The sequence below is a fragment of the Podarcis erhardii genome, assembly GCF_964252035.2.
Source record: "Podarcis erhardii genome assembly, chromosome: 6".
NCBI lineage: Eukaryota > Metazoa > Chordata > Lepidosauria > Squamata > Lacertidae > Podarcis > Podarcis erhardii.
Genome location: NC_138510.1, coordinates 89,637,870 through 89,664,371, shown reverse-complemented (window position 1 = coordinate 89,664,371; position 26,502 = coordinate 89,637,870). Strand labels below are relative to the sequence as shown.

The following is a 26,502-nucleotide window of genomic DNA, read 5'->3' as shown; positions in this document are numbered from 1 at the left end:
ACAGAAATCGTGCTCCGACGGCATGCCAACAGCAGAAGGCACCGTTAGCTAAAGTGCTGCTTCAGGTTAAGAACAGTTTCAGGTTAAGTACAGACCTCCAGAACGAATTAAGTACTTAACCTGAGGTACCTCTGTACTTTATTTTTATTCTGTTCTTCCTCCAAGGAGTTTACGGGGCATGGCTCCCCCTGATGGATTGGATCCTAAAATTCCTAGGCGCTCTGTGTCCTGATGAATGGCGGAGTCCCAGAAGCATATATTTGGAGTGGATGCACCATGTAGTAACAAAACACGCTGAGTCAAAGAAAAACTTTTACTAAAGGCAAAAGGGCTTTGTTTTACACACACACACACAGAGAGAGAGAGAGAGAGAGAGAGAGAGAGAGAGAGAGAGAGAGAAAACTGCAAACATGTGAGGTACAAACAAAAGTAAGAGAATGACCAGCTCGCTGAGTGCACAAATTTATCTCTCCTGGCTCAGCGTGACCTTCAGATAGTCAAAAGCATGGGTAGACAAACTAAGGCCCGCAGGCCCAATTGCCTTCTGGATCTGGCCTGCAGACGGTCTGGGAAACACCACATGGATCACCAGCGTGTGCGTTCTTTCCCTCTTCCTCACACGGCAGCAGTGGCACCTCCCTCCCTCCTTCAGGCTTCTCCCCACCCTGCCTAGAGAAGGAAGGGGGCTGGGCTTTGTTGGTGCCAGCAGCAGCGGTAGCGCTTGAGCGGCCGCCATTTTAAGCAGCCTCTCTCCAGAGCCTTTTCATGTGCCACTCATCGTCCCTTCGCCACTACAAACCCCTGCTGCTCGCAAGACACAGGTAAGCAGCCACCAGGGCTCATGGTGCTCTTGCATCATTCCCCCCCCCAATATAGTCTGGCCCCCCCACAAGGTCTGAGGGACAGTCGACCGGCCCCCTGCTGAAGAAGTTTGCTGACCCCTGGTCAAAACAATATTTGCAACAGAAATGAACCTTCTAGAATGAACTAGAATCTTTCAGCATTTTCCAGTTTCTGCCCTCAAATACTTTAGCCATGACGCCCCATCCCAATTTATCATCACAACCAACTTGTAGAATAAAGACTTGACTCAGTGTCACCCAGAGAACTTCATATCAAAGTTTTGAACCTAGGACTCACTGGTTCAAGTCAGGTACTGCACTGGCAGCAAGAAACTTCTTGGTGTTTTTTTCTGACCGAGAAGGGTACGTGTAAGGAATTGTGTCTCTTTATGCTCAATCCCCACCTAATGAGGGATTAGCTGTAATAACTCAACAGCTAAGTTAAGGAACTGAAGTGAAATACCTCGAAATAAGCTTAGCCTTTACCAACTAGTCTAGAAACCTGTAACATCTAACTGAAGAGTAGTAACTGAAAAGAAGCAACTGTGAAGTGAGTATAACAAATCTGTTTGCATCAGGGGCTTGAATTGTGTGATGTGCAAAACTGGTTTGTGACTGTATCCAATATGACAAGGGTTTGGTAAGTCATATTTCAGTAAGAAGAGACTAATCAAGGCTGCAGACTGTCACAAAGCATGATATGAAGAGCATACTTGTAGAACTGCTTTTCTCCTTTTCTCTTCTTAGAAACAAAGAATGCCCTACTTGCCGTAAAAAGCTTGTTTCTAAGAGGTCACTGAGACCGGACCCAAACTTTGATGCCCTTATCAGTAAAATTTATCCAAGTCGTGATGAATATGAAGCCCATCAGGAGAGAGTTCTAGCAAGGATCAGTAAGCACAATAACCAGCAGGCTCTGAGCCACAGTATTGAGGAGGGTCTGAAAATCCAGGCCCTGAACAGGTAAGAGACTCCCAAGTAATCGGGAGTTAGAAATTGGAGGGTGTGGGGAGGTGCATCTTAGTGATTGGGTTTTCAATCTCAAACCCATGTTTTCAGTTTAAAAATTATGCTACCAGAGTTGTGAGAGATACTTGTTTAGGTTTTGAGAACTGCTGTTACAAGTAGACAGAAGTGAGCTAAATGGTTCCTATTCTGCAAGGGAGATTAATCTGTGTTATGTATGATCCTGCCCATTTTTGTCTATAATTGGAAGATGACAGACTAAGCTTAGTAAGCTCGTTTCATTTAATGAGCTTCTGCAGGAAAACGGAAATCTGTTTTAGTGATATCTGGGGTTCTAGAGTCCACCTCTGCACCAGTCATGCCTTTCTACATTTGGCATTCTTGCACTGTGCTTCAGTTCCATATGAATGTTTTTGTTTTGGATCTGAGAAACTTAATTCTTCCATAGTGGAACATGCTAAACGGTGGTTCTGCATTGATTGTGTCAGCTGGCAGTTTGTTTTGAGATCATGGGAGTCTTATTCATATCTTTGATAGCTTGTGTGAGGTCTTTGAAAATGACTTGCTGAAGAGGTTGCATGACTTACTTGAACATGTTATGTATGCTTCTTAGGTTACAGAGAGGCAAGAAGCAACCGATCGAGAATGGCAGTGGGGCAGAAGATAATGGTGACAGCTCGCATTGTAGTAATGCTTCAACTCACAGTAATCAAGAAGCTGGGCCAAGTAACAAAAGGACAAAAACATCCGATGATTCTGGGCTAGAATTGGATAATAACAATACGACAGTTGCCATAGACCCAGTATTGGATGGTGCAAGTGAAATAGAACTAGTTTTCCGACCCCATCCTACATTAATGGAAAATGATGACAGTGCACAGACAAGGTAAGCAGTGGTTTTTGTCCCTAATTTCCGAAGGTGTTGTGTACGTTCGTGATCTAGTCTTTTGCGAAGGGGTGTGTGTGCTATATGATTATTCAGGACAAGCTCTTGGAATTGTTCAGTTGCTGCCCTTTAACTATATTTTGGATCATTTTGCTTGTGGATGTTTTTCAATTGCAGTCATTTATTTATTTTTGTACATGGGTTGTCTTTGTTCTTGCTGCAGGTACATAAAGACCTCTGGCAATGCCACAGTTGATCACTTGTCCAAGTACCTAGCTGTGAGATTGGCCTTGGAAGAACTCCGAAGCAAAGGAGAGTCAAATCAGATGAATCTTGAAACAGCCAGTGAGAAGCAGTACACAATTTATATTGCTACAGCTAATGGCCAGTTTACTGTGAGTAGCTGATTCAGCTAAAACCATAATTGGGAGAAAATAAAGTGCCACAGCTTTAAGATACACCTGAGTCCTATTGAGAAATTCTCCATGCACAGGGCTAAATGCATGGAAGGGAAGCAAGACCACATCTCCTGGCTCTGCTGCCAAAGCCCTGCATCCTCTCCAGAACATCCACAAAGGGGCACCTACTTGTGTTCAGGTGAGCATGCCTAGGCACCCCTTTGCTTGCCCTGTTGATGTCAGAGATGGATCTGCTATGGCAAATGACTTAAAGGGAGAATGTGCGGAATTTCTGAATAGGATTTTGATGTACTTCTGTTCCTCTTGAGGCTGATCATGCAACTTGTATGAAGTGGGCCTGTGAACTAGGAAAAATAAGCACAACATTGGTATAAAATCAGTGTAAATAATTACATGGTCATACTGCTTAAAGAGAGCATGTGGTATATAGCAGCTGGGATGTTGAGCTTGGATTTGAAGAAATCCCAGATTCAAATCTCTGCTCATCTGGAATGCTTTCTGAATGGTTACTAACAAGTGCTCATCTTTGAGCCTATCCTTATTTGTGTAGTTATTTTTAAACCAGGGGTGCGGACATTTTTGAGACCAAGGTCTGCATCCCCTCTTGGGATTTGGAAGTGGCCAAAGTGGGTGTAGTCACCACCACAGATTTACATGCGCACGGCTTCTCCCTGCCCACCATGCTGTTTTTAACTTATTGAAGGAAAGACAAATGAAATGGGTCTTTGTTAGAAAAGGATTGCGATGTAATTTCTCTGCATTCGGGCTGCTTTGAGCCCGGAGAGCTTTGGGGCAGTTTCCCACCCCGAGTTTAACAAAGTAAGCTTAGCATCAATCCTAAGTGCTGTAGTTCCGCAGGTAAACAGGTACCTAATTACTGAGGTAGTATATGCCCTATTCTGCTAGCAAGAATCATTTTGTAAAAGAACTGTAGACGTGTCAAAATACAGCAAAGCGTCTTAACTGTATTTGTAGCTGCTTCTTGCTTTGGAATTGGGAGTGGAATTGACATCTGGATTATATTAGACTATTTATAGATTGCTGTGCCTAAACACACTGTCTCTTTAATGCTGTTTGCAAGCTGTGGTTTGTCAAATGTTTTGTTATTTTCCTAGCTATGTCTTCTGTTCATTTTCAAGTGGCAGCAAACACTGGCTTAGTTTCTGATTTTGGCACTAATTCTGACTTTGTCTTTAGGTTTTAAATGGCTCCTTTTCCTTGGAGCTGGTCAGTGAAAAGTACTGGAAAGTGAATAAGCCCATGGAGCTGTACTATGCACCAACAAAGGAACACAAATAAGACTGACAAAGGCTTTGAGTTGGAACTGTAATGGCTTTTATAGCTTTGGTTTACTTTAAATAAGCGAAACACCATCTTCTGCATCATGGAGACCTGCTTCGAGACTTGGATTCCTTGATGAATACCCTTATTATTAGGCAGTATTTGGTGTGATACTTGTATATATTTCCCTGCCCCCTGGAGGACTGATCTGTACATTCCACCATCGCTGTCCAATCTGCTTTTTTGATTTGGTAGCTCTTGTTCCATGTGCACGATCTTAGGTGCAGCAAAGATTCCCTAGGGGTATGTGTTCATGCTGACGGGCTTCACATTGGCAGACATGTACTAGCACCTTGAGAAGTGTTGACAAGAGGCAACAGAGTTGGTTGTAACATACTCTTTTCCCTACAGCAATGTTAAAGCACATATGGCCAGAGTAGGCTTGCTGATAAACTGGCTACCTGTGATGCTAAAGGAACTGCTGATGCTGGGGGCCAGAAGGGATATTCAGGGCAGTAAGTGAACTCTTACACGTTGTTCATGTAGTGAGTTGTTCCATTTGTTAAATTTAAAATAGCTGCTTGTAACACCAGTTCTTTCCACATAGGCAGCAAACCAGGGAATGCGTACTTTCCCATCAGCCCTGGTGCAATTCTTCTTTCTCTGCCTTTCTTAAGTTAGGGTAACCAGAAACACACTTCACATTAAGAGAACCATAGTTAACTTCTCATTAAGAGAACCATAGTTAACTTTAACAAAGGTTAATTTTGGTGTTAATGTACTGATTAACAGTTCAGGAGTGAGGGGGAGGGACTGTAGATTTCTGAGGCTGGCTCACAATTCCACTATGCTGTTTGAAGCTAGTGTTATAACGTATGCATTGGCCCGTTAAGGGGGAAAACCATGAGTACTGATACATTTTAGAACTAGTAATCCTTGATACTAGCTCAGGTGGTTTCAATATCAAGTAACTAACTAAAGTAAGGCAAACATCCCTCTATACCCGCACACCTTATAAATTTGTGGGATTATTGATGTGGAATCTTCAGTGTTTTAAAGTAAAAGGCACAAAATCTTTTGCAGAACAATGAGAGAGAAAGTTCTTCAAAAATATTATTTATTAGCCACATTAACAACACTTGGCACTTACAATCTTAATAAATAAAATGTATTTGCATTTTTAAATTTCACTTGGGCATGCTTTCAGTTGTTGGTTGCTGTGTGCATCAGTAGTTTATCATTTTGAGCATAATTATCATAAACAGTGGTACCTCCGGTTAAGAATTTAATTCGTTCCGGAGGTCCGTTTTCAACTCGAAACCGCTCGTAACATGAGGTGTGCTTTCGCTAATGGCACCTGCCAGTGCGCGACTTCTGCTCACATCCCGGGGCAAAAGTCGCAACTGGGAGCATCTACTTTTGGGTTAGCGAAGCTCGTAACGCGCAGCATTCACAAGGGGGATGGTACGTAATACAAGGTTCCACTGTAGTGAAGAGTGCCACTGTTCTGTAAGGACGAAGATCACTTTATTCCACTGTAATCCTTCCATTCCCACTGCAGTATATAGATATTTGCCTTTTTTATTGGGAAAGGGAATGTTCTTAATTAGGGTTGAACTTCAAAACTGCACACTCGTGTCTTGCTTTCCCTTAATATACTGGCCTTTTAGGAAGACCTTAGGAGGAAACATGGCTTTCTGCTCTTAACTTTCTTTTAGCACTGCCATAGGAGAAAACTGTCGTAAAATGCTCCTGTTATGAATATCTCTTCAATATCAGACATTCCGAAATTATGCTAGCAGTTTGTGCCATGAAACTTACAATTACTAGAAGTCTGGGGTGGGAAGGGAAGTTGTACCATGCCTGTTTTGGTTTTGTTCAGTATATTTGGTGTAATGTACAATTTATATAGATTGCTAGTGCATGTCCACTAAATATAATCAGGTTTCTTTTTATGTGAAAAAAATGTTTTTGTATGGGCAAATACCTGCAGAGAAACAAATCTGCATTGTGATTTACCCTGTATGCAGATGAAGTGTCTGTAAAATTCTGAAAGCTTATCTACCTAGGGGATGTGTGGTGGTCCCAGCTTAGTGTGGGAGAATGTGAATTTTTACTTCCATGTTACAGTGAATTCACTAAGTATTTATATTTACTTTAATACATAAAGTAGCTGTTTTGATCAAACCATTGCTCTGTGACTTTAGTACTGTGACTAATTACACACATCAGAACATGTTGCACCTGCATGTTTGTTACTGCCACACTGTCACAAGCAGAACCTTTGGAATGCTGTGATTCTTGGGCTTCAAGGCGCGCGTACACACACACACAGAACACCTCAAGGGAGGTGGGAGAAATTGCAGAGAGGAATAAGATGTAGAGCAGGTGGTATCTACTCCCTGGCCAGCCAAGAACGGACCCCTTGGATTTGTGAGGCTGTCTGCACCCTTTTATAACCCCAACATTCCTGTGTTAGATGTAATTTAAGAAGAAGAGCGTTTAGAGCTGCTGCTCTTGTGCGCTGTGTGTGCCTTTAGGAGAGGGTCAAACAACTTGTTTTTATTCCTATTCTACTACCAGTGTGACTCCATTCTGGAGCAGTTGCCTATAGGGATGGACACATAAGTACATGCAAGGATCCTCTGCCATTTCACGTAAGGACTGCCTCTTTAAAATAAAATCTACTTTCAAAAACAGAAAATGGGTGTTCATGGGAAGCCATGAATAATTGCATATTAACATCTGCTTATACTGGAGTATTTACAAGTACAGTTGTACCTTGGTTCACGAATGCCTTGCAAGTCAAACGTTTTGGCTCCTGAATGCTGCAAATCCGGAAGTGAGAGTTCCAGTTTGCGAACGTTCTTTGGAACCCTAATGTCCAACACTGCTTCCGATTGGCTGCACGGAGCCAAGCCTTGGGTTTCTGAACATTTTGGAAGTCGAATAGACTTCCAGAACAGAGTCCATTTGACTTCTGAGGTACCACAGTAGTCTGCTGCTATATTAGCATGTACTCTCAATTAGAATTAGTCATAATTTACCCAGTCTTGGATTTTCTGGAATGACTATTTCACTACTAAAATCAGTAACCTCAGTAAATGTATAGCTGTGTCCAGAACTAATCTAGTTGTAATTTTGTATAATATAAGAAAAGTTAGAACGCTAAAAAACTTAACCAAATGAAGCAGTCCATGAAAGGTGCTGCAGTACTAAATGTAAAAATGGAGAAGAAATCCTGATCTGAGTATTTACACTCAAAGGAAAAAAGGGGGCAGCACCAAACACGGGCAAAGCCTCAAAATGGTATTGAAAATATGATTTTTATAAAATACATTCAACACATTTTGGTGATGTCAAGAGTACTTACTGAAAGAACCATATAAATAAAACCGTAATACATTATATACATCATCACTATTACATTAAAAAAACATGTGAAGAATATGCCTTCTTAGTACAAACTTCAAATACAAACCAACATCAGTCACATCTTAACATACTTTTCAGTAATAAAACTTCCTAATGTCATAGTTAATACTTTTATATGCATAAATCCCTAAAAACTGGAATTGCAAACAAATCTATTGATTTTCCTGGTAAATATACAAAAGGGAGGGAGTTCGAAAGTCAAAGAAATAGCTTTACTTTTCTATTGTAGTTTAATTTCAGGTTGCTGCCCTAAAACTAGTCCTAGTAATTATAAAATATTTTAGTTTTTGACTAGTTGTTTATATACATTAAAATGGTTAGTCTTATTTGTAGTAAACTTTTTGTTCCTTCCTCTTCTTCAGCACCCCCTTTTTATAAATCTAAAAGATCAAGAGATTATTAGAAGAGTGTGCAAGACAATACAGGAATAGCTAATACTTGCAGCTGGTACAACACCACCAGTGGGTGGGGAGCTTTGGTGCTGTGAGACAAAAGGCAAGGAGAAAGAAGCTCACTGTCTAGATCTCTGGGTTCTTGGGTTGGAAATGAGAAAGGAAGCAGCCGCTGGGTGAGTCCCACAACGTGAAAACTTGTGGGGTGGGAAGAAGAGAATGCTGCAAATGAGTTAAGAAAATGGGCAGGGATGGGAAGCACCAGGTGTCAGGGTGGAGCTTTCCCTCTTATTTCATGGGTTTGGAGATAAATTACGTTTTTTAAAATCCAGCATGTCTAAGCGGCAGGCCAATTCTAGAATGGCAAGTATGGGGAAAGCACAGATTCCTAGCAGGAGGAAAAGGGGGTTGCCACAGAGGCACTGAGAGGATGAGGTAAGCTACTGCAAAACAATCTCCAGTTTATGCCCCCCCCCCTCCATTCTGGCAGGGAGTGAGCAGTGGGGCAGTCACCCTACTCAATTATACTTTTAAAGGGAGTTATTCATATGAACTGTAAAATAGATTGACAATTTAACATGGATGGTCTCGTGATGAGGAAGTTGGAGTTTGGTAGTGAAAAGTGTTTAGATATGATGTTGTGGTTTGTATGGTTATTAGCATGAGTTGGGTATTCAGTATCTGCCTTTCTAGGAATATACCCAATCTTTGCTTGTTCAGCTACCTTTCCTTTGTTACCTTTAAGCTTCTCAAAGGCATATCAAATGAGGGGCTTTCAGTCACAGCTGAACAGAACACTTTATTAAAAGGCGCTGGCAATGCTTGCATCCACACCCTCAGTCCCCCTCAGCTCCCAGCTATGTTCTCCTCTTAGGAAATATTATAGATCTGAAGAAGGAATTAAAAGGAGACGGAAGTTTGTGGTCACTGTAGGATAACCTTATAGCATGCATTAACATATAAATAAACTTTGTAGCTGAATTGTGATATTAATAGGAGCACAGGTGCTCTTCAATGGTCTTCTAAAAGTGTCCTGAAACTGGTAAAAAAAGCTGAGGGGTCACAAACAAAATACTACATCTTAAGGAGACTGTTGGTTCATTTATAACACAAATCTTCAAATACGACCATTTTTGCAGAGGTTACTTTAGAAGAAGAGTTTGGATTCGATATCCCGCTTTATCACTGCCCGAAGGAGTCTCAAAGCGGCTAACATTCTCCTTTCCCTTCCTCCCCCACAACAAACACTCTGTGAGGTGAGTGGGGCTGAGAGACTTCAGAGAAGTGTGACTAGCCCAAGGTCACCCAGCAGCTGCATGTGGAGGAGCGGAGACGCAAACCCGGTTCACCAGATTACGAGTCCACCGCTCTTAACCACTACACCACACTGGCTCTCTTTATGTGCTTTCTTCGGCAAAGTCACCATCAGCTCCTACCTGAGACTCGTCAGAAGCCTGCAGAGAGCCCTCCGATTGCGCTCCCATATATGTGGGTGTACTGTACTTCACAAGGATAGATTTAAACTGCACCAGCGGGGCATTCGTTCGAACACCCATCGGATCAAAATGAGTCCGGCTTACTCGATAGCCAGCTTGAGAGAGATAATGCAAGAACTTATTTAACCTGGGGAGAAAAATGAATGCACAAAATCAGTGCCTTTTTCCTCCTTTCAATCAGATACGTTTAAAACACAACAGGTTACTTACTTTGGCATGTTCATTCCTTTAATGCTGTGCCTGTGAATATTGTAATAAAAGGCAGGATGCTCAGCATTGCTTTCTGATTTCTGGCGCTTTGTTCCATTTTGGCTGTTTTCATTATTTTTTCTTTTTCCTGGAATATAAGAGTAACTTAAGGATAAGAAACACACACACACAAGCCTCTAAAATCCAGCTAATCTGAACAGTGTGACTTAGCTTTATCTTACAGTGGGAAATCTTCACATTTCATAAATTTACATTTAAGAACTAGTTTGCTTAATGAATGACTATAGTAAGAACTCCTGCCCACCCCTCTTTGGTTCCACATACTATGCTAGATTGACAGGGACCTACCATGTACAACGTAGTAATCTGCTGCGGTATCTGGTGTCTTAATAAACACACCACATTCTTCTAAAACGAAAAGAAATCCGATTTACACTGAAGTCATTAAAGGAAAAAAACAAGTTAATTTGTGAGCAAATGGCTATCAAAGGGGAAATGAGTGGAATGTTACTGCTGTAGCAAAAAGATTTCGTTCAAATTACTGATGGTTACTATGGCTTTGATGCTTTCATTTGAGTAGCATGGCACATGTTGAAATCTCAAGGTCTTAACTGTATTTTGATCACACTTTTCTGACACGTGAGTTAGCAATCCCCCTTTAAATTTTCTTACTAAAAAAGCAAGTCATCACTACAATTCACAATTGCTGCCTGGAGTGCCCCTTTTACCTAAAAAGGTTTGTAAAACTTTTCACTGTCTTCTTACCTTGTTTGTTCTGGCTGGTAGGACCATGGATTGAAAACTGCTTGAGAATTGTGCACTCTGCTTCACATATTAGTGTTTTTAGAAGAGTCTGGATGTCTTCTAAACCATACTGAACTGCTTCAAACAACATTCTTCTGAGAAATCCAGTGTTGAAGAGGGATCCTGACCTGCAGCATAACAGAATTATAATATCTACCTAGATGAATTTATTTCAAAAGTAGAATTTCCATTCCTTTAAAAGCAAGAGAACAACATCACAGTGGAAGAAAAACACAGCCCCGTTAGCTGATTTTGTTCCTGTTTTAAAATCTGTTCCATATCTGCATAGCAACTAGCCCAGAGCCCCAGTAGGGCAGGACTCAGGCCAAAGATCAGCTGCACTTTTGGGACTTCTGGTTCCATTCCATTAATAATTAAATTTTGAGAAAGCATTTAAATCAGTACTAGAATTTACTTAAGTATGTGTGTCATGCACACAACTCTTTTCTCCAGGCTGCAAATGGGCCTGTGGGGCCCCAAGAGGCTGGCAACTCTTCAGCTCAAATAATAACTGGGAACTTGCTAAAGCAGTAACTTGCCCAATGCTTTTGGTGAAAACCTACTTTCGGGCACTGAAAGAATAACAACCTATAATGTAATTCCTAATGCAAATTGAATGTATGAGTTCTGTCTCATTAAAACTACTATGTCTATTTCATATACAGTGGTACCTTGATACTTGAACAGCTTGGCTCCCGAACGCCGCAAACCCGGAAATGAGTGATCTGGTTTGCAAACGTTTTTTGGAAGCTGAACATCCAACATGGCTTACACGGCTTCCAACTGAGTGCAGGAAGCTCCTGTAGCCAATCAGAAGCCGTGCCTTGGTTTTCGAACCATTTTGGGAGTTGAACGGACTCCCAGAATGGATTAAGTTCAAGAACCAAGGTACCGCTGTTATTAGTTCTGAATATTTTTATCTTGTTTGAATAATAAAGTTGGCTAATTTCAGTGTCCTCAGAGAAGACTTCTGCCAAATACGTTAATTTGATTAAATGTTTCCTATAATTCTTCAGTACCACTGAGTCTCGCCTTTCTCTGTTTTTGTTTGGTGCTGCCATTCCCCCTCCCCTTAGCCTTTTCTAAAAGTGATTTGGTGAATCACATCTAGATAGGGGCAATCACTTGTTAGACATAACACATTACATGGCCTCCCTCCCCTCAAGATTCTATCCCATATCTGCCTATTCAGAAGTAAGCCCTACTAAGTTCAGTGAGATTTACTGCAAGCCAAGTTACAATAGGACACAGAAATTAAATGGTTTGTTCATTTCCTACCCTTCTCAGTATTTGTCACAGTGAACTGTCCTGAAAGTGAAGACAGAACAGTATGATTCTCCCTAGTCTGATATTAGGGGAGAGGTCTTGTAGCTACACCACTGCTTTCACAGCCACCTGCACTGCACTGATTTCTGAGAGTGTCTTCACCCTGCCAAGACATGGGCGGCCAGAGAGTATCTCATAGCTGCTGATGCTTCCATAGGAATGCCAGCACCCAGCTGAGGATCTAGAAAAATACATACCACAGAGGACCAAGTTCCACTGCTGTCTTGCCTGTCATGCGGCTGTGGCAGTCACAAGGGAGCTGCCGATAAGGGTTCTCTGTAGAAAACAACATTGGCATTTATTATCTAAACAAATGTTGGAGACTTGTATGTATGTAAGCAATGAACATGGTGGAAACTTGATAATAGGGTAAGTCCATTAAAAAATAAAGCTTGAAAACTGTTTTTCACAGTGATTTAAATATAACTCACATGGTGGCTATTATTAGGCCTAGGAGGAGTCAGGGTACTGTATTTCAGAATTGTGTGCAGTGGCCCAGAAGATGGGGTCAATTGTTGTTGTTGTTGTTGTTTTTTGGGGGGAATAATTATGTGTTATACTTCACAAAAGATAATAAGTTCAGGATGTTGATTTCTAGCCAGAGAGTGAGTGTAATATGGTGGATAGTTTTGGACTTGGACTTGAACAGAGCTTTTGGCTTGACTCCCTGGATTATTTAGGATAGATGAGAATGATAAATCACACAGGCTACTTTGGAGGATAAAATTGTGCCAAATGAGCCTCCCAGTGCATTAAGATCATTCACAGAAGCCCTGTGGCCAGTTTTGAATACACATTTAGTTTGTTTTCACTCAGAGCAGACCCACTGAAATTAATAAACACGACACACTTAGGATCATTGATTTCAGAAAGTCTACTCTCTGCAAAATTCTTTGTTGGTGGCCTTGGACTGTAGACGCAAAGGCGGGGTACAAATATTTGAAATAAATTAAGCTTAAAGGTAAAGGGGCCCCTGACCATTAGGTCCAGTCATGACCGACTCTGGGGTTGCGGCGCTCATCTCGCTTTATTGGCCGAGGAAGCCGGTGTACAGCTTCCGGGTCATGTGGCCAGCATGACTAAGCCGCTTCTGGCGAACCAGAGCAGTGCATGGAAACGCTGTTTACCTTCCCGCCGGAGCGGTACCTATTTATCTACTTGCACTTTGATGTGCTTTCGAACTGCTAGGTTGACAGCAAAGAAATTAAGCGAAAAATTTAGCTTTTTAGAAATAACCACTGGACTGTGTAGGTTTTGTTTTCACCAGCTGAACAGCACTGGTACATGAAGTTACAGCATATACGATTACCTTCTATCATGTTGCCATCTTTCTTGAATACCCTTTCCTCACACCACTGACAGTGGAGCAGGTACCGGATTTTCTTCACAGTATCATCTGCAGGAGATGGCCCCCTCAATACTCTCACCTCCACGAGGACAAAATGTTCGAGAGCCACAGCGAGCAAAACTTCAATGCCTTTGTTGCATCGAGCAGCAGCTCTGCAAAAAAGACTCACCATGACTAACACAGTTCATGAAAGACTAAAGCAGTGTTCAGGCAGCGGCACACATGCCCAACATCCTTGGCCATGCAGGCTGCTCTTCAGACCCTTCTGGAATTAGTGTGAAGGTCTGAATAGAAGGGTTTTTAAGCATGTTCGATTAACCACACTTAGGGATCTCACTCATGAAAGCATATCTATCTTATCAAGATTCCTGTCACACAGAGAGATTAAGTACATTCACTTGGGCACAATTAAAACCATCTTCGGATCTCTGGGGTTGGGAGGGTAGGGACTTCCATGTCCCCACCCCCATTTTACAACTCACACATTCAGGTATACAGTGGTGCCTCGCAAGACGAAATTAATCCGTTCCGTGAGGCTCTTCGTATAGCGGTTTTTTCGTCTTGCGAAGCAAGCCCATTGACAGCTTAGCGGATTAGCGCTATTAGCGGTTTAGCGGCTTTTAGCGGATCAGCTGATAAGTGGCTTAGGGCTTAGGAAAAGGGGGGGAAAGGGGGGGAAAGGGGGAAAAAACCCGCAGGAACTCACAAGACATTTTCGTCTTGCGAAGCAAGCCCATAGGGAAATTCGTTTTGCGAAGCGCCTCCAAAACGGAAAACCCTTTCGTCTAGCGGGTTTTCCGTCTTGCAGGGCACCACTGTACCTATATATGATTGAATGTGTCAAGTCTTCTTACTTAATGCACAAGTTTGATCACTGGAAGGTCTTCTAACTTCTGAGTACCTCTTGCATCCTGTGAAATTTTACAGTCCCAGCACATTGACCCCACTAATTTCCAGACATGGCTCCTACACTTAAATGTCTTATTTCAATGCTAATACACTTTGCTAACAAAATGCTAAGGATAAACACAAAACAAACAAGCTAAAGTGTTCATGTTGCTTTTTAATTATGCAATGACCTTCATGGAATTGCACCCATGACTAAAAATCTATCATAATGATGTAGTTCTAGGATCTGCTTCTGAAGAATTTAAGATTTCCAAATTAGTTCTAGTCAGAGGTGATTGCAGTTACTTGTTTCAGTTCCTGCTGAGCAGTGGAATAAATCCTCTAATGAAGTTTCTTTTTACTAACGCTTTTGAGCAAGATGTTTTCTGGAAGATGTGCACACAAATCATCCTAAGGAAGTCAAGTCAAAGGAGGTATATTGTGCACAGTTGTACTCTAGGTCCACACAACTTGCAATTCATTGCTCAGGTCACAAGCCACTTATGGTGGTTATGAGTTCAATGGACCTCTGTAAAAACAAGGAGGCTGCAAAACATCTGGCAGACCACAATATATGGCATTCAGCAGGGTGAGTTACAAGGCTTGCAATTCTGCTTTGGGCTGTTTATTATCTGCTTTACAGTATTCATGCTTCCAGATATAATTTCTGAAGGCTGTCAGAAAGCAAGATGCAGAGAACCAAATTTCCCCAGCTGCTACTAAAAGTTTCAATTAGCAACTTTAGAGACTACAGCCCCCTTATACTTAAATGTGAGATGACCACAATTCAGAAACTAATTGTACCTTGCCACAGCAGCAACTACCATCCTAGCGGCTAGTTCCTTGAAATACTCCGTCCTGACAATGTTGCAGCCATAGTGACGCTGGGCCACATGCTGAGCCTTTGAATAGAGAGAACTGATATCTGTTGATGTCACTGACACAATTCCAAGGTTTCTTACATTTCTGAAAGCTGCATCTAGATAGTTCACTGATGACCCAAATGGGTCCAGATGTCTGTAGAGTGGAGTAGGAGAGAGATAAAAACACATTAAAGAGAGATTCCTAATCTTGTTTACTCAGAAAAAGGGTTTCACTGTGTTCAGTAGAACTAGTTTTCAAGTAAGCCTGCTTAGGGCTGCAACTTAGCTACTACACTTTAAATATTTCTGATTTTCAAAAGCCATATCCATGCTCAAGTTAGAAATAACACAGAATATAGGTTATGCTGTGACCACGTTTCACATATGTAGTTTCAGTCAAGACTATAAATCTAAAGAAATACTAAGCTACCCCCACTTAATAAGGATTGTTAGCGAATAGCATCTTTGCCCCGTGGTACAATTTATTATCATTATTTATTTGTAAAACTTAGGAACTAGCCATATCTTCTAGGAAAGGAGGAAAGGATAGAGGTCAAAAGGCACTGTTGAGAAGAGGAATAACAGTGTCAGTGGCTTCTTTGTCTCCCTATCTCACCTTCCCTCTAGGACCGGGGATGGAGAATTTGTGGCCCTCTAGATGTTGCCAAACTCCAACTCCTATCAGCCACAGCCAGCATGACCAATATTCAGGAAGGAGGGGAATTGGTGTCCACACGTTCCCCATCCCTACCCTAGACAAGGCTTTAACTAAAAGGTGCCAGAGTTGGAGTCTACCAGGCAGTGGTAGCACCAGCTTGGAATCCTTTCTCTTATGAGTGGCTGTTGATTGCAGTTATTCAGTAGTGAGGGAGGCACTCTGTGTTGCTCTTTCTTCTCCACATCCAGATGCCTATTTTTAAGGTGCAAGTGGCTTCTGGGCACTGGGATTTTTGCAACCGTGTGCATGCCTGATAAGCAAGGGAGATGGGATTTTTATAGGAAAATTGCAATAATGTATGTTACAAGACTGGCACGTGAACCTTGCTAAATATTCCACATAATTGTCTCCAGCACAAGGGTGTAGCTTTGGTGACTTGGAACACTCTGCTGAAGCATTGGTATGATTTTACTCACCACTTTGTGTTATCCAGTGATAACAGGATTGGTAAAGGGTACAGTTTCTTGAGAAAAACATATGAATATGCAGCTGAGCAAAAAACCACTCTGCAAATGGCTCACAAACAGAAACCGAAAGGCTGAGGATGGTTCTGCAAGCTGCCCACCCAAGTCCTAAAGTTGCAAGTAAACATTAATATATCTTAAGCAAAGTAATCATTTATTTGCATATATATAAATGACAACTGTGCAGTACTGTGAACTAATATTTTTCTAGCCAGTAGCTCTTGTAAGAATCCCCACTTATTTTGACTAAAACCACAGGTGCACAGTGCCTAATGGTGTATGGATAGGAAGAAGGTAGACTGGGATAAATAATAATGGTATAAATGAAGCAACATCCTAGTTGCAGTACAATTCTATTAGAGATTAGATCCTGCTTTAAAAGTCTGGACAACAAAGTTGCTTTCATTTTTAGATATTAAAGTTTTGCTTAATTAATTTTACAATATTTATATCTGAATAATACATTACATGGAGCAACATGCTGTTGAAGCAGCTCCAGCTGAGATTATTGCACTGGTCTGGAAGCAGCTGAGGCCACCACCTTATGGAAGCTAAGCAGATCTGGTCAGTGCTTTAACTTTCATGAGGGAAGAGAAGCAGAATATAAATGTATGAAAATATATAATGGCATATACAAAGTTTCATCAGGGCTGAAGAGTAAACAGGAGATGCCATGAAACATCAATTTAGGTTGATTTTATATTGACAAGTCTTGCACTTTGCACAGTGCTATTGTTTCGATTGTGCCACACTTGATCTCGTCTCCACCTACCAAACCCTAGGTGTTGGGGGGGGGGTTTCTGATCCAACAGCAAATGCCACTTACATAAAATCAAATGCTCTCAAGTGCATGATGACATTGGCATCCATTTTTGTCACCTCAATGGCAGGCAAGTGTTCCTCCCCTTCATCTATTGTTTCATCACAGTCTTCCTCCTCTTTGAAGTTCATCACCACTTTCATTTTATTTAAGTGACAGTTCTCCTGTATCATTCTTACAGAATTTTCATTGTAGTCATTAATTGTGACCTTCACGGAGTTTCCAAGATGCTTTGCCCACTGTAATCCCATTATACCTGGAAGCAAGAGATGTAAAGGCAGTGACTGATTTACATGTGTCCAATTGACTCATGAGCATGAACATGCACATCATGGCGACTCAGAAGTCGCCAGAAAAGGGGGAATAATGGGGGGGCGGGCAGGCAGTAATGGGCTTATGCACGCTCTGCTGTCACGCATGATGACCTGGAACACAACCCCTGTGTAGATTGGCGGTTACTTGTGTACAGTTAGATGCATGCAATAAAGTAAGAGTTTGCTCGTGTGGAGCATACTGCATAGAAACATGCTAATGTTCTTAATATACACAATGCACATTAAATTATTATTATCCCTAACTGAAAAATATGTATATAATTGCTTTCACTAAGGCTAACAAATCAAAATGATTGTTTGCTAATTCTATTCCAAGAAAGTACAGTGGTGCCCCGCAAGACGAATGCCTCGCAAGACGAAAAACCCGGTAGACGAAAGGGTTTTCCGTTTTTCAAGGCGCTTCGCAAAACGAATTTCCCTATGGGCTTGCTTCGCAAGACGAAAACGTCTTGTGAGTCTTGCGAGTTTTCCCCTCCCCCCCCTTTTTCTAAGCCGCTAAGCCGCTAATAGCGCTAAGCCGCTAATAGGGATGCTTCGCAAGACGAAAAAACCGCTAGACGAAGAGACTCACGGAACAGATTATTTTCGTCTTGCGATGCACCACTGTATTTATTTCTAAAATTGACAACCCCTCTTTTCTTTTCCTGAATGCCAGAGCATCTAACAGAACAACGGTGTAATCAACATGTTTTTTGCACGGTATATCCCAGTGACCTCAGTAGGATTTACTCTACAGCAATTTCCCTTTACAAGGAACACATGAACCAAAGCACAGAACAGCACCCTACCAGTGGCTCCAAATGCATCCAGACATTCCAAAGGTTTCCGTTCCTCTGCTAGAACAGCTAGAGCACAGACTACGAGTTGCCTAAAAGAATAAAAAAGTGATCTTAATTTAAACAAAGATGTAAACTCCAAATTTATTCTTCCTCTCGTAAGTTTCCGGACAGTTTCTTCAAATTAAACAGTAATAATGATAACAGTAATAATAATAATAATAATTTCATTGTTTATACCCCGCCCATCTGACTGGGTTTCCCGAGCCACTCTGGACGGCTTCCAGCAAAATATAAAAAATAATAAAATGTCAGACATTAAAAACTTCCCTGAACAGGGCTGCCTTCAGATGTTTTCTAAAAGTTGTGTAATTCTTTATCTCCCTGACATCTGATGTGAGGACGTTCCACAGGGAGGGTGCCACTGCTGAGAAGGACCTTTGCCTGGTTCCCTGTAACTTTACTTCTCGCAGTAAGGGAACTGCCAGAAGCCCCCTGGAAGTGGACCTCAATGTCCAGGCTGAATGATGGAGGTGGTGATGCTCCTTCAGGTATACTGGGCTGAGGCCGAAAATGTACTGGGAGTCAGTGAAGATCCTTTAGGACTGGTGCTATATGGCAGGCACGTCCAATAGGACGGTTGTGGCAGATCACTGGTAGATCATGGTCTTCCCCCAAAAAAGCCCAACTACTTTGGCTGCCCTAAAAAAAGCTCAACGCTTTTGCCCTGCACCCCCCAAAATTGGGGCTTTCCACCTTCCTAAAAAAAAGCTCAACAACTACCTAAGACCTGAACCCAAAAAAACAGGGCTTTCCTTCCAAAAAAAGGGGGTAGATTACTGCCAGTTTTTAACTCTGAGAGTAGACTGCAGTCTCTTGGGAGTTGGCCACCCCTGCTATATGGTATTGGTGGCCACTACCAGTCACCAGTCTAGCTGCCGAATTCTGGATTAGTTGTAATTTCCGAGTCACCTTCAAAGGTAGCCCCATGTAGAGCACATTGCAGTAATCCAAGCAGGAGATATCCAGAGCATGTACTACTCTGGCAAGACAGTCTACAGGCAGGAAGGGTCTCAGCTGGCGTACCAGATGGAGCTGGTACACAGCTGCTCTGGACACAGAATTGACCTGCGCCTCCATGGACAGCTGTGAGTCCAAAATGACTCCCAGGCTCTGCACCTGGTCCTTCAGGGGCACAGTTACCCCATTCAGGACCAGGGAGTCCCTCACACCCGCCCGCTCCCTGTCCCCCAAGAAAGGTACTTCTGTCTTGTCAGGATTCAACCTCAATCTGTTAGTCGCCATCCATTCTCCAACCGCCTCCAGACACTCATACAGGACATTCACTGCCTTCACTGGTTCCAATCTAAAGGAGAGGTAGAGCTGGGTATCATCCGCATACTGGTGGACACCCAGCTCAAACAACAGGTAAGATCCAACTGTTCCCCACCCCCCTGAAATTTGCATTCTTGTTGTTTTGGCAGATTTGGAAACTGCACAATCATGATATTTTGGGTAGGACTTAAACTTCTCAGTACTTTTATGTTCCAGCAAGTCCAATGAATCACACTCGATTTCTGTCTTGGTTCAAATCACACTGCAGCCATGGGCTTCACGTACTTGGCTTGGCTAATCCATATATTTCACCCGTGCCACAGAAATATGCACCATGTACTAGTTTCTGTTAATATGAAAAAATATAAATGTAATTTTTTTAATCCCCTCCATAATAATCCTCAAATTTCTTACCTGTTAAGTTTCATTTTAGGATTAAAATAAGAATCAGTTTTCTGTGGTGTGGAATAATTAGGAAGGACTTGCACATCTGTATCTGCTTCTTTTAGTATTTCATATGTAGATTTGGGAGCAGGGGCTAAAAATAATTTTCAGAATGAAAGAGAGTGTTAGAGAGACTATAGCTTAATTTAGACCATCACTCAAGGCTTCATAAACTATGAATCAGATGCTGGTTTATTAACTTGACATTAAGTTTTCCCATTTGGATGTAAAGAGGAGCTCTGACTTAATAACAAGCCAGAATCTAGGCTTTAAACCAGAACCCAAAGGAAGGAATGTTTGGCTTCAGTGCTTTTTCTTAGCTTCGTAAAGCTTGTGAAGCCTCAAACCATGTTTGAACTGGGTCTCTATATGTTTGCCTGGTCTGTAATGTTCAGGAACCACCAAAATCATTAGATCCACAGTACTGTTAACACAAAATATGACAGTTATTAAATAAAAGACATCTTAACAATAATAATTAATTTTCAGAACACTTGGAAAATCTAATTTATGCTGAGAAACTGCCTCAGTGCTGTTGTATTAAAGAGAAAAGCGCTGAGCACAGAGCTCACAAAGCATTTTATGCAGTATAGTGGTACCTTGGTTCTCAAACAGAATGCGTTTCAGGAGTCCGTTTGACTCTCAGAACTGTTCGAAAACCAAGGTGCATCTTCCAATTGGCTGCAGGAGCATCCTGTAGCAAATCGGAAGCTGCGCCAGACATTTGGCTTCTGAAAATCGTTCGAAAACCGGAACACTCACTTCCGGGTTTTGACTGTTCAGGAGCCAAGGCGTTTGAGATCCAAGGTCTGACTGTACTTCCCAAGAGCCTGGCAGCCAACTGACTTCAGATGGGTTTTTCCACTAACCTGTCAAAGTTGGCCAGCAGGGTAAAGTCAGATAAGAATCTGCCTCTCCGGGTCAAAGAGGTTCCCCACCACTAACCTAGGGACATAAGCTTTGTCGGCAGACAAGAAATTGGCTAGGAACTATGAACTATGTATAATATTTCTTTTGCCATGACTAATAAAGCCAAAGATATGTATTCTTGTTTTACATTTAGGGGTTTGTTTTGTTTTTGCTCTTTTCTACTGTGCCGTACAATTTTATTGAATACAAACTGTAATACAATAAAATACAATACAGAAGAAACAAAAGAAGCAATTTGGGAACAATTTGGTAATAATACATGCACCAATGTCAAAAATTCATGACAGTTTATCCAGTTTAGATTAATAAAGGAAGTTCTGTAAAAAAAATAATCCCTTTAAATGGTACTAGCAACAAATCTGGGTTCTTTAAAGTAGCTTTAATTCCTTGTGAGTTAGAAAGGAATACAAACTCAAACAAATACACTGTCACCTATTCTAATTTCATCATTTATTCTATCTATAATAGCCAGGGATAAAAATACAATATCTTCATGCAGTAAAAACAAAGATGTTTAAATACTTACCTGGAATAAACCTTGATTCAGTTTCTCCTTTATTCACATGACGTTTAACATGCCCTATCATATCTGTCCTACGAGTAATAGTTGCCGAACAGATAATGCAGTGATAATGGGCTTCCATTTTTATCTACAACACACATTGCATGCATAGTTAATATTAATATTATACCATATCTTATAATACTTAAGACAACAACAGTAAAAACCCATATAAACCAATTATAGTTGATACCACGAAGGATGCAGTTTACAATTCAGCAACAAAGCTTAATGTTCAAATGCAGCCTTTATGTAACGTATTAAATTTTAGCTTCCTCTTATAAAATTATTTATATATAATAATAAATAAATAAGCATGCTGCCAGACCAAAAAGAAATCCACTATAAATATTATATTTAAGACGAGGGTCATAACCCAACCCATTCGGATCCTCAGGAACAGTATCAGATGTGGAACAATTGATAACATTTTCTGCTTTTCAAAATAATAGCCATTTATATAGCAATTACCTGGTCTGCAGCAACATTTGGTTTCACGGGGCGGCAAGGTAAGTGACAGATGCACATTCTGTAGCCTAGAATACAGAGAGGACATTGGTAGTCTCACAATTTGATATATACACCAAACAAGTAAGGCAAAGACAGCCAGTTCTGTTGGTGCACCCTCATTGTAAATTATCCACAGCTACTTCTGCAAACAAGTATTTTTGCAACATGAATCAGATTGATCTGTTAAGCTTGAACTTTAAATATGGCATAATTTATGAGGAGTTTCCCTGTGGCTGTAAGCTTTCTCATAGAACTTGAACTGCTGGGCAAGGTTTAAACAAAGAACTAAAAGGTGCCACCTAAGACACTGAATTGTGATGGCATCAACAATGGCATTTTAGCCATTTTTACCTTCAAATTCAACAGACACTTTCCAGTGGAGATTCTGTAGGTGGCGATGGAGCTTGTGACTATAACAAGCTTTGAACTTCTCTTCAGGGCACAGTGGACAAGACTTCTTGCCAACTCCTAATTCAAATTAGATGAAAATAATAGAGACACAATAACCCATCCATTGATTTGAAAATATGATAGCAAATATACACCACTATTGACCATTCAAAGACACTGCCAAGTAACTGCACAGCTCAGCACTGTTGCAAATAATTTAAGACTACAAAGGAACTGAAATTCGTTGGGGACTCCTCCACCATTATCACTTGCTTCCCTCCCACTTTCCTTTGTGAAGTTAGCTTGAGTGGATATCTTGGCTTGGATAGCCAATAGCAAGGATAGAGCTGCAGATGTAATCCCACCCCCAAGTTTGTTGGTTGGTTGGCATCCATCTCTCTTGGGACACAATGGAAAGATTGTGCCTTCAGAGGTAAAGTCAAACCATTGGAGAATTACAGCTCTTGCTGTGGCTCTAGAGACCCCCGCCCAAGTACTATGCATGGAATTATATCCACCTATCTTGCTCTTTCAAAGAATCCATTTATCTGCAAGCACTTAAACAATATGCTCTCTCTCATCTGACACTAGGAGCATTATATTTCAGCCATGCAATGCCTACTCTGGAGCTAGTTTAAATACCTGCCACAGAGTGATCTGCATTCTGGGAAGCAGCTGAGATTAGACAACCTTCCTGCAGGTCAGCCAGTTTCTCTAAATCGGCAAGTGTTCTTTGAATTGAAATATGCTTCTCTGGAACAAAACAATTACATGGATTTGTCAGTAGATATCCTTTGTTATATAGTAATTTACAACCAAATGCCACCATAACAGCTCTTTCTCAAAACTTTGTGTCCCACATCACTATAGCCAGTGCTTTTTTCTGGAGGGTACGCAGGGTTACGCATACCCCTAAACATTTTGTGAATCTTTGTGCTTTTGTCCATTTACTGTATTTATTTCCCCCAATTTGAACTATGAAATAGTGATTTTCATGAGTCAAAGTGAGAGTACCCCTAAACATTTTTTTAATAAAAAAAGCACCGACTATATCCATCCTCCACTTGCATACTAATATAAACTGAGAACATTTACACAATAAGCTAAATAGGAATAGGATAGGAATAGGAAAAGGATAGGAATTAAAAGTTCTCACTGTAAACTTTCTCTGCTCCTGTACAAAACAGAATGATGGTGCCAAAGCTATTCCTATAAAATCTACTTTTTATTTTCTTATCCATTAATTTTTTTTAATAAAAAACTTGGTTTCCTATTATTCACAAAATAGCTTAACTGCATGATTCAGTACTAATTCTCATTCTGTCTATATTACATATTTTGTGCATATCTTTCAGAGGCAGATGTAGGGGAGCGTGACTGGTTTGCCCACACTGGATACTGAGCTAAGAGGGGGCTGCAACAATGAGAAACAACAAAAAGTGAGAGGCGTTGGAGTGTGGGGCAGATTTTGGCGTTGCATAGGGTACCACAGAAATTTGAAAGCCCAAAGTGTATTTCTTATAGAAAGAAAAACATTTCAGAAATGCCAAAAACAAATATTAGCCTCTTTTTGCACTGAACTATGCTGTCCTTTCTTAGGGAATCTGGAATCTTTGGTACTGAACACATCACTTCTACTGTGGAATCCTATGCATGTTTAATTGGGAACAAGTCTCACTGTGTTCATAACCGAACTCCTCTTTGATGCTTTGGCTTTAAGTCTTGAAAGCGACGTATAAACACTTGCAAAAGAGAAAGTGGCACTTTTGATTAGAAGTATTACATCTCTGACTATTCCCACCTGGAGGATGTACCCAAAGAATCCAAGGAGAGAATAGCTATTTATTTATTTTTATTTATTTATCTATCTTTGAGGGAATTATTGGAAGGATGGAGCTGCAGACTGATTTTCTAGAGCATGTACACATCCCCTACATACTAGAGTCGTACCTTGGATCTCAAATGCCTTGGCCCTTCACCAAATCGGCTCCCGAATGATCGAAACCCGGAAGTGAGTGTTTTCCGGTTTTCGAAGAATTTTCAGAAGCCAAACATCCGGCGCTGCTTCTGATTGGCTGCAGGATGCGCTTTGGTTTTTTAATGGTTCTGGGAGTCGATTGGACTCCAGGAACGCATTCTGTTTAAGAGCCAAGGTACAAATGTACAAGGATTCCAGTATTATGTTAGCAAACCTCTTTGAGAGTCAGATGATGCATCCAATAGGTTACTGTTGTTAGGCTCTTTTATAGACTCTTGCTCTGTTTCTTCCTTTTTGCCTTTTACTTCTTCCTCAGATATTTCCATATCTGCCCTGAGGCTTTCCATTTCAATGCTATCTAGAGAAAGGCAAAAAAACTATAGTTACAATGCATTTTAATTAGCTGCATCAGTAGCTGTTTCAAAGGCATTATTACAGCTATATACAATAAAAAAACAAATCTTTGACAAAAGAAAGTAGGATTTTCTAAGCCAGGCCTATCGGAAATAACAGATTTGTGCTGACATTACACTTTATGCTTCCAAACAAGCTTCAGAAAGCAGGAACAGGAAAATGTACTTCTACCTCCTACCCCAGCTTTTCCCTACCTGGATGCAAATTTTCCCCACTATTACATTAGCACTGACTAGTAGCAAAGTTACCATTAAGCAGGGTTCTATTTGCCACTGTAACTGCAGTGTGAAATTGGCTGCAAAACCAGTTTAAACTAATGAAGTCATAAAGGAAATTCTGTAAAAATAATCCCTTTAAATGGTACAACAAAATACAAGCAGCAATCTGGGCACTATTTGGAAAAGAAGAAGATTGTTTCCAACCCTGGAGGATGCCTTCTGCTTGGAAGTAAATCCCAACCAGGTTCAATTGGGCTTCCTCCCATGTAAAAATGTGCATGGATCAGGGACCTGAACGGCTAAAGTCGTGTGTATGTGTGATTAAGGCAAGGGAACTTCCATGCTTTTGCTATAAAAGTACTATTTTTTAATATAAAAAGTGTCCCCCCCCCAAGAACCAGGAAGGTGACCAGTTTTGCCCCCTCCACTGTCATGCATGGAAGGTCTCCTGTAAAGCGGAGGTTTTCTCTCTTTTAAATATCTTCCACTTTTGTGTGTGTTAGCACCTGTGGATATGCTGAAGGAGCATTTGGCGAGCAGCTGATGAATCTTGGAGTGTCTAACACCAGGCGTCACCTCAGGCGTGAGGCTGAAACACCGACCTGAACACGTAACGTCTGAACGCGCCCCTCTGAGATTAGAAGCTTCCTTCAAAACGGACCGAAGGAGGGAGAACCCACCACAAGTACAACCCCGCAGCCCCAACTTCAAGACAACAACAACAACAACCCCTCGCCCATCTGACAGTTACTGAACCGCCCCCTTCCTTACTGAGCGCCTCAGGTTCTCCCTCCTTGGCAGGCGGCGGGGGCAACACCGCTCCCTCGGCCGCCATTTTCCACACAGCGGCGGTGAGGAAGGGGGGGGGGAGAGCGAACCCACTTCACTCGGCGGCTCCCTCGGCTTTTTTTCCTCCGGCAAGCACGGGCCGCGCCTTAGTCACGGGACGTGGCCCCTCGGCAGACTCCTATTTCGGGTCAGCATGTTGTGCACAAGCTCGTCTCCCCCAAGGGCCCTCAGGGACTCAGAACTACGTTACCCAGGAGGCCCCGCGGCTAATCCCGCGCCTCAGAGCTACGTTACCCAAGATGCACAACGGGCAGCAATAGACCCGAAGCAAATACGCGCGCGCGCGCTCTCTCTCTCTCTCGCGCGCCTCAGATGCTTAAGAACTACGTTACCCAAGATGCCCTGCGGCTAGTCCTACGCCTTAGCTCCCTCAGAGCTACGTTACCCAAGACGCACCGCGGCAGCAATATATAAATATTGTATATAAATATTGTAATGCAATATAAATATTGTAAATACCGAAATAAATATGTAAATACTTGCGCGCCCGCGCTCTCGCTCTCTCTCGCGCTCCTCAGGTGCCTAAGAACTACGTTACCCAAGTTGCCCCGCGGCTAATCCAATGCCTCAAGCGCCTCAGAAATACGTTTACCCAAGATGCAC

The 26,502-nt window shown here is 41.6% G+C and overlaps 2 protein-coding genes across 8 annotated transcripts in view; one reads left to right on the top strand and one right to left on the bottom strand.

The window, feature by feature from the left end:
- The window catches only part of RNF2 (ring finger protein 2), a 17,184-nt gene extending 10,603 nt beyond the window's left edge, over positions 1–6,581 (top strand). The window contains exons 4-8 of one of the 2 annotated variants that reach the window (XR_014157409.1): positions 1,590–1,805; positions 2,422–2,694; positions 2,918–3,089; positions 4,311–4,697; positions 4,806–6,581. Coding sequence is in view for 1 of the 2 variants with exons in the window: in XM_081866121.1 (XP_081722247.1) it covers positions 1,590–1,805; positions 2,422–2,694; positions 2,918–3,089; positions 4,311–4,412 (763 nt within the window). In the remaining variant the exon portion in view is untranslated. Of the gene's footprint in view, positions 1–1,589; positions 1,806–2,421; positions 2,695–2,917; positions 3,090–4,310 lie in introns of both variants that reach the window. The other variant, XM_081866121.1, reaches the window with a different exon arrangement.
- TRMT1L (tRNA methyltransferase 1L) lies at positions 3,096–26,502 on the bottom strand. 6 transcript variants are annotated; one of them, XM_081865878.1, is made up of 17 exons: positions 26,359–26,502; positions 24,633–24,776; positions 23,083–23,193; positions 22,402–22,518; positions 22,012–22,076; positions 21,505–21,628; positions 20,019–20,142; positions 18,282–18,361; positions 17,165–17,414; positions 15,098–15,310; positions 13,367–13,557; positions 12,255–12,333; positions 10,693–10,859; positions 10,276–10,335; positions 9,928–10,054; positions 9,658–9,844; positions 3,096–3,457 (listed from the first exon to the last, which is right to left on the bottom strand). In XM_081865878.1, exons 2-17 carry the CDS (start codon positions 24,763–24,765, stop codon positions 3,347–3,349), a joined length of 2,139 nt encoding a protein of 712 aa, XP_081722004.1. In that variant the 5' UTR covers positions 24,766–24,776; positions 26,359–26,502; the 3' UTR covers positions 3,096–3,346. The 6 variants fall into 6 exon arrangements, with proteins under 6 accessions (XP_081722004.1, XP_081722006.1, XP_081722002.1 ...); XM_081865880.1 differs by having other exon boundaries at positions 26,379–26,496; XM_081865876.1 differs by lacking the exon at positions 26,359–26,502 and adding an exon at positions 25,822–26,147.

What these genes read in the sequence shown, in the direction of transcription:
- TRMT1L (XM_081865876.1), bottom strand. Translation starts at nt 25,885, where the DNA reads ATGGCGGCCGAGGGAGCGGTGTTGCCCCCGCCGCCTGCCAAGGAGGGA. An exon ending in CAAATGTTGCTGCAGACCAG is followed by an intron (nt 21,629 to 22,011) that starts GTAATTGCTATA and finishes TGTGTGTTGTAG; the next exon opens with ATAAAAATGGAAGCCCATTA. An exon ending in TACCAGCCAGAACAAACAAG is followed by an intron (nt 10,336 to 10,692) that starts GTAAGAAGACAG and finishes TTTTCGTTTTAG; the next exon opens with AAGAATGTGGTGTGTTTATT.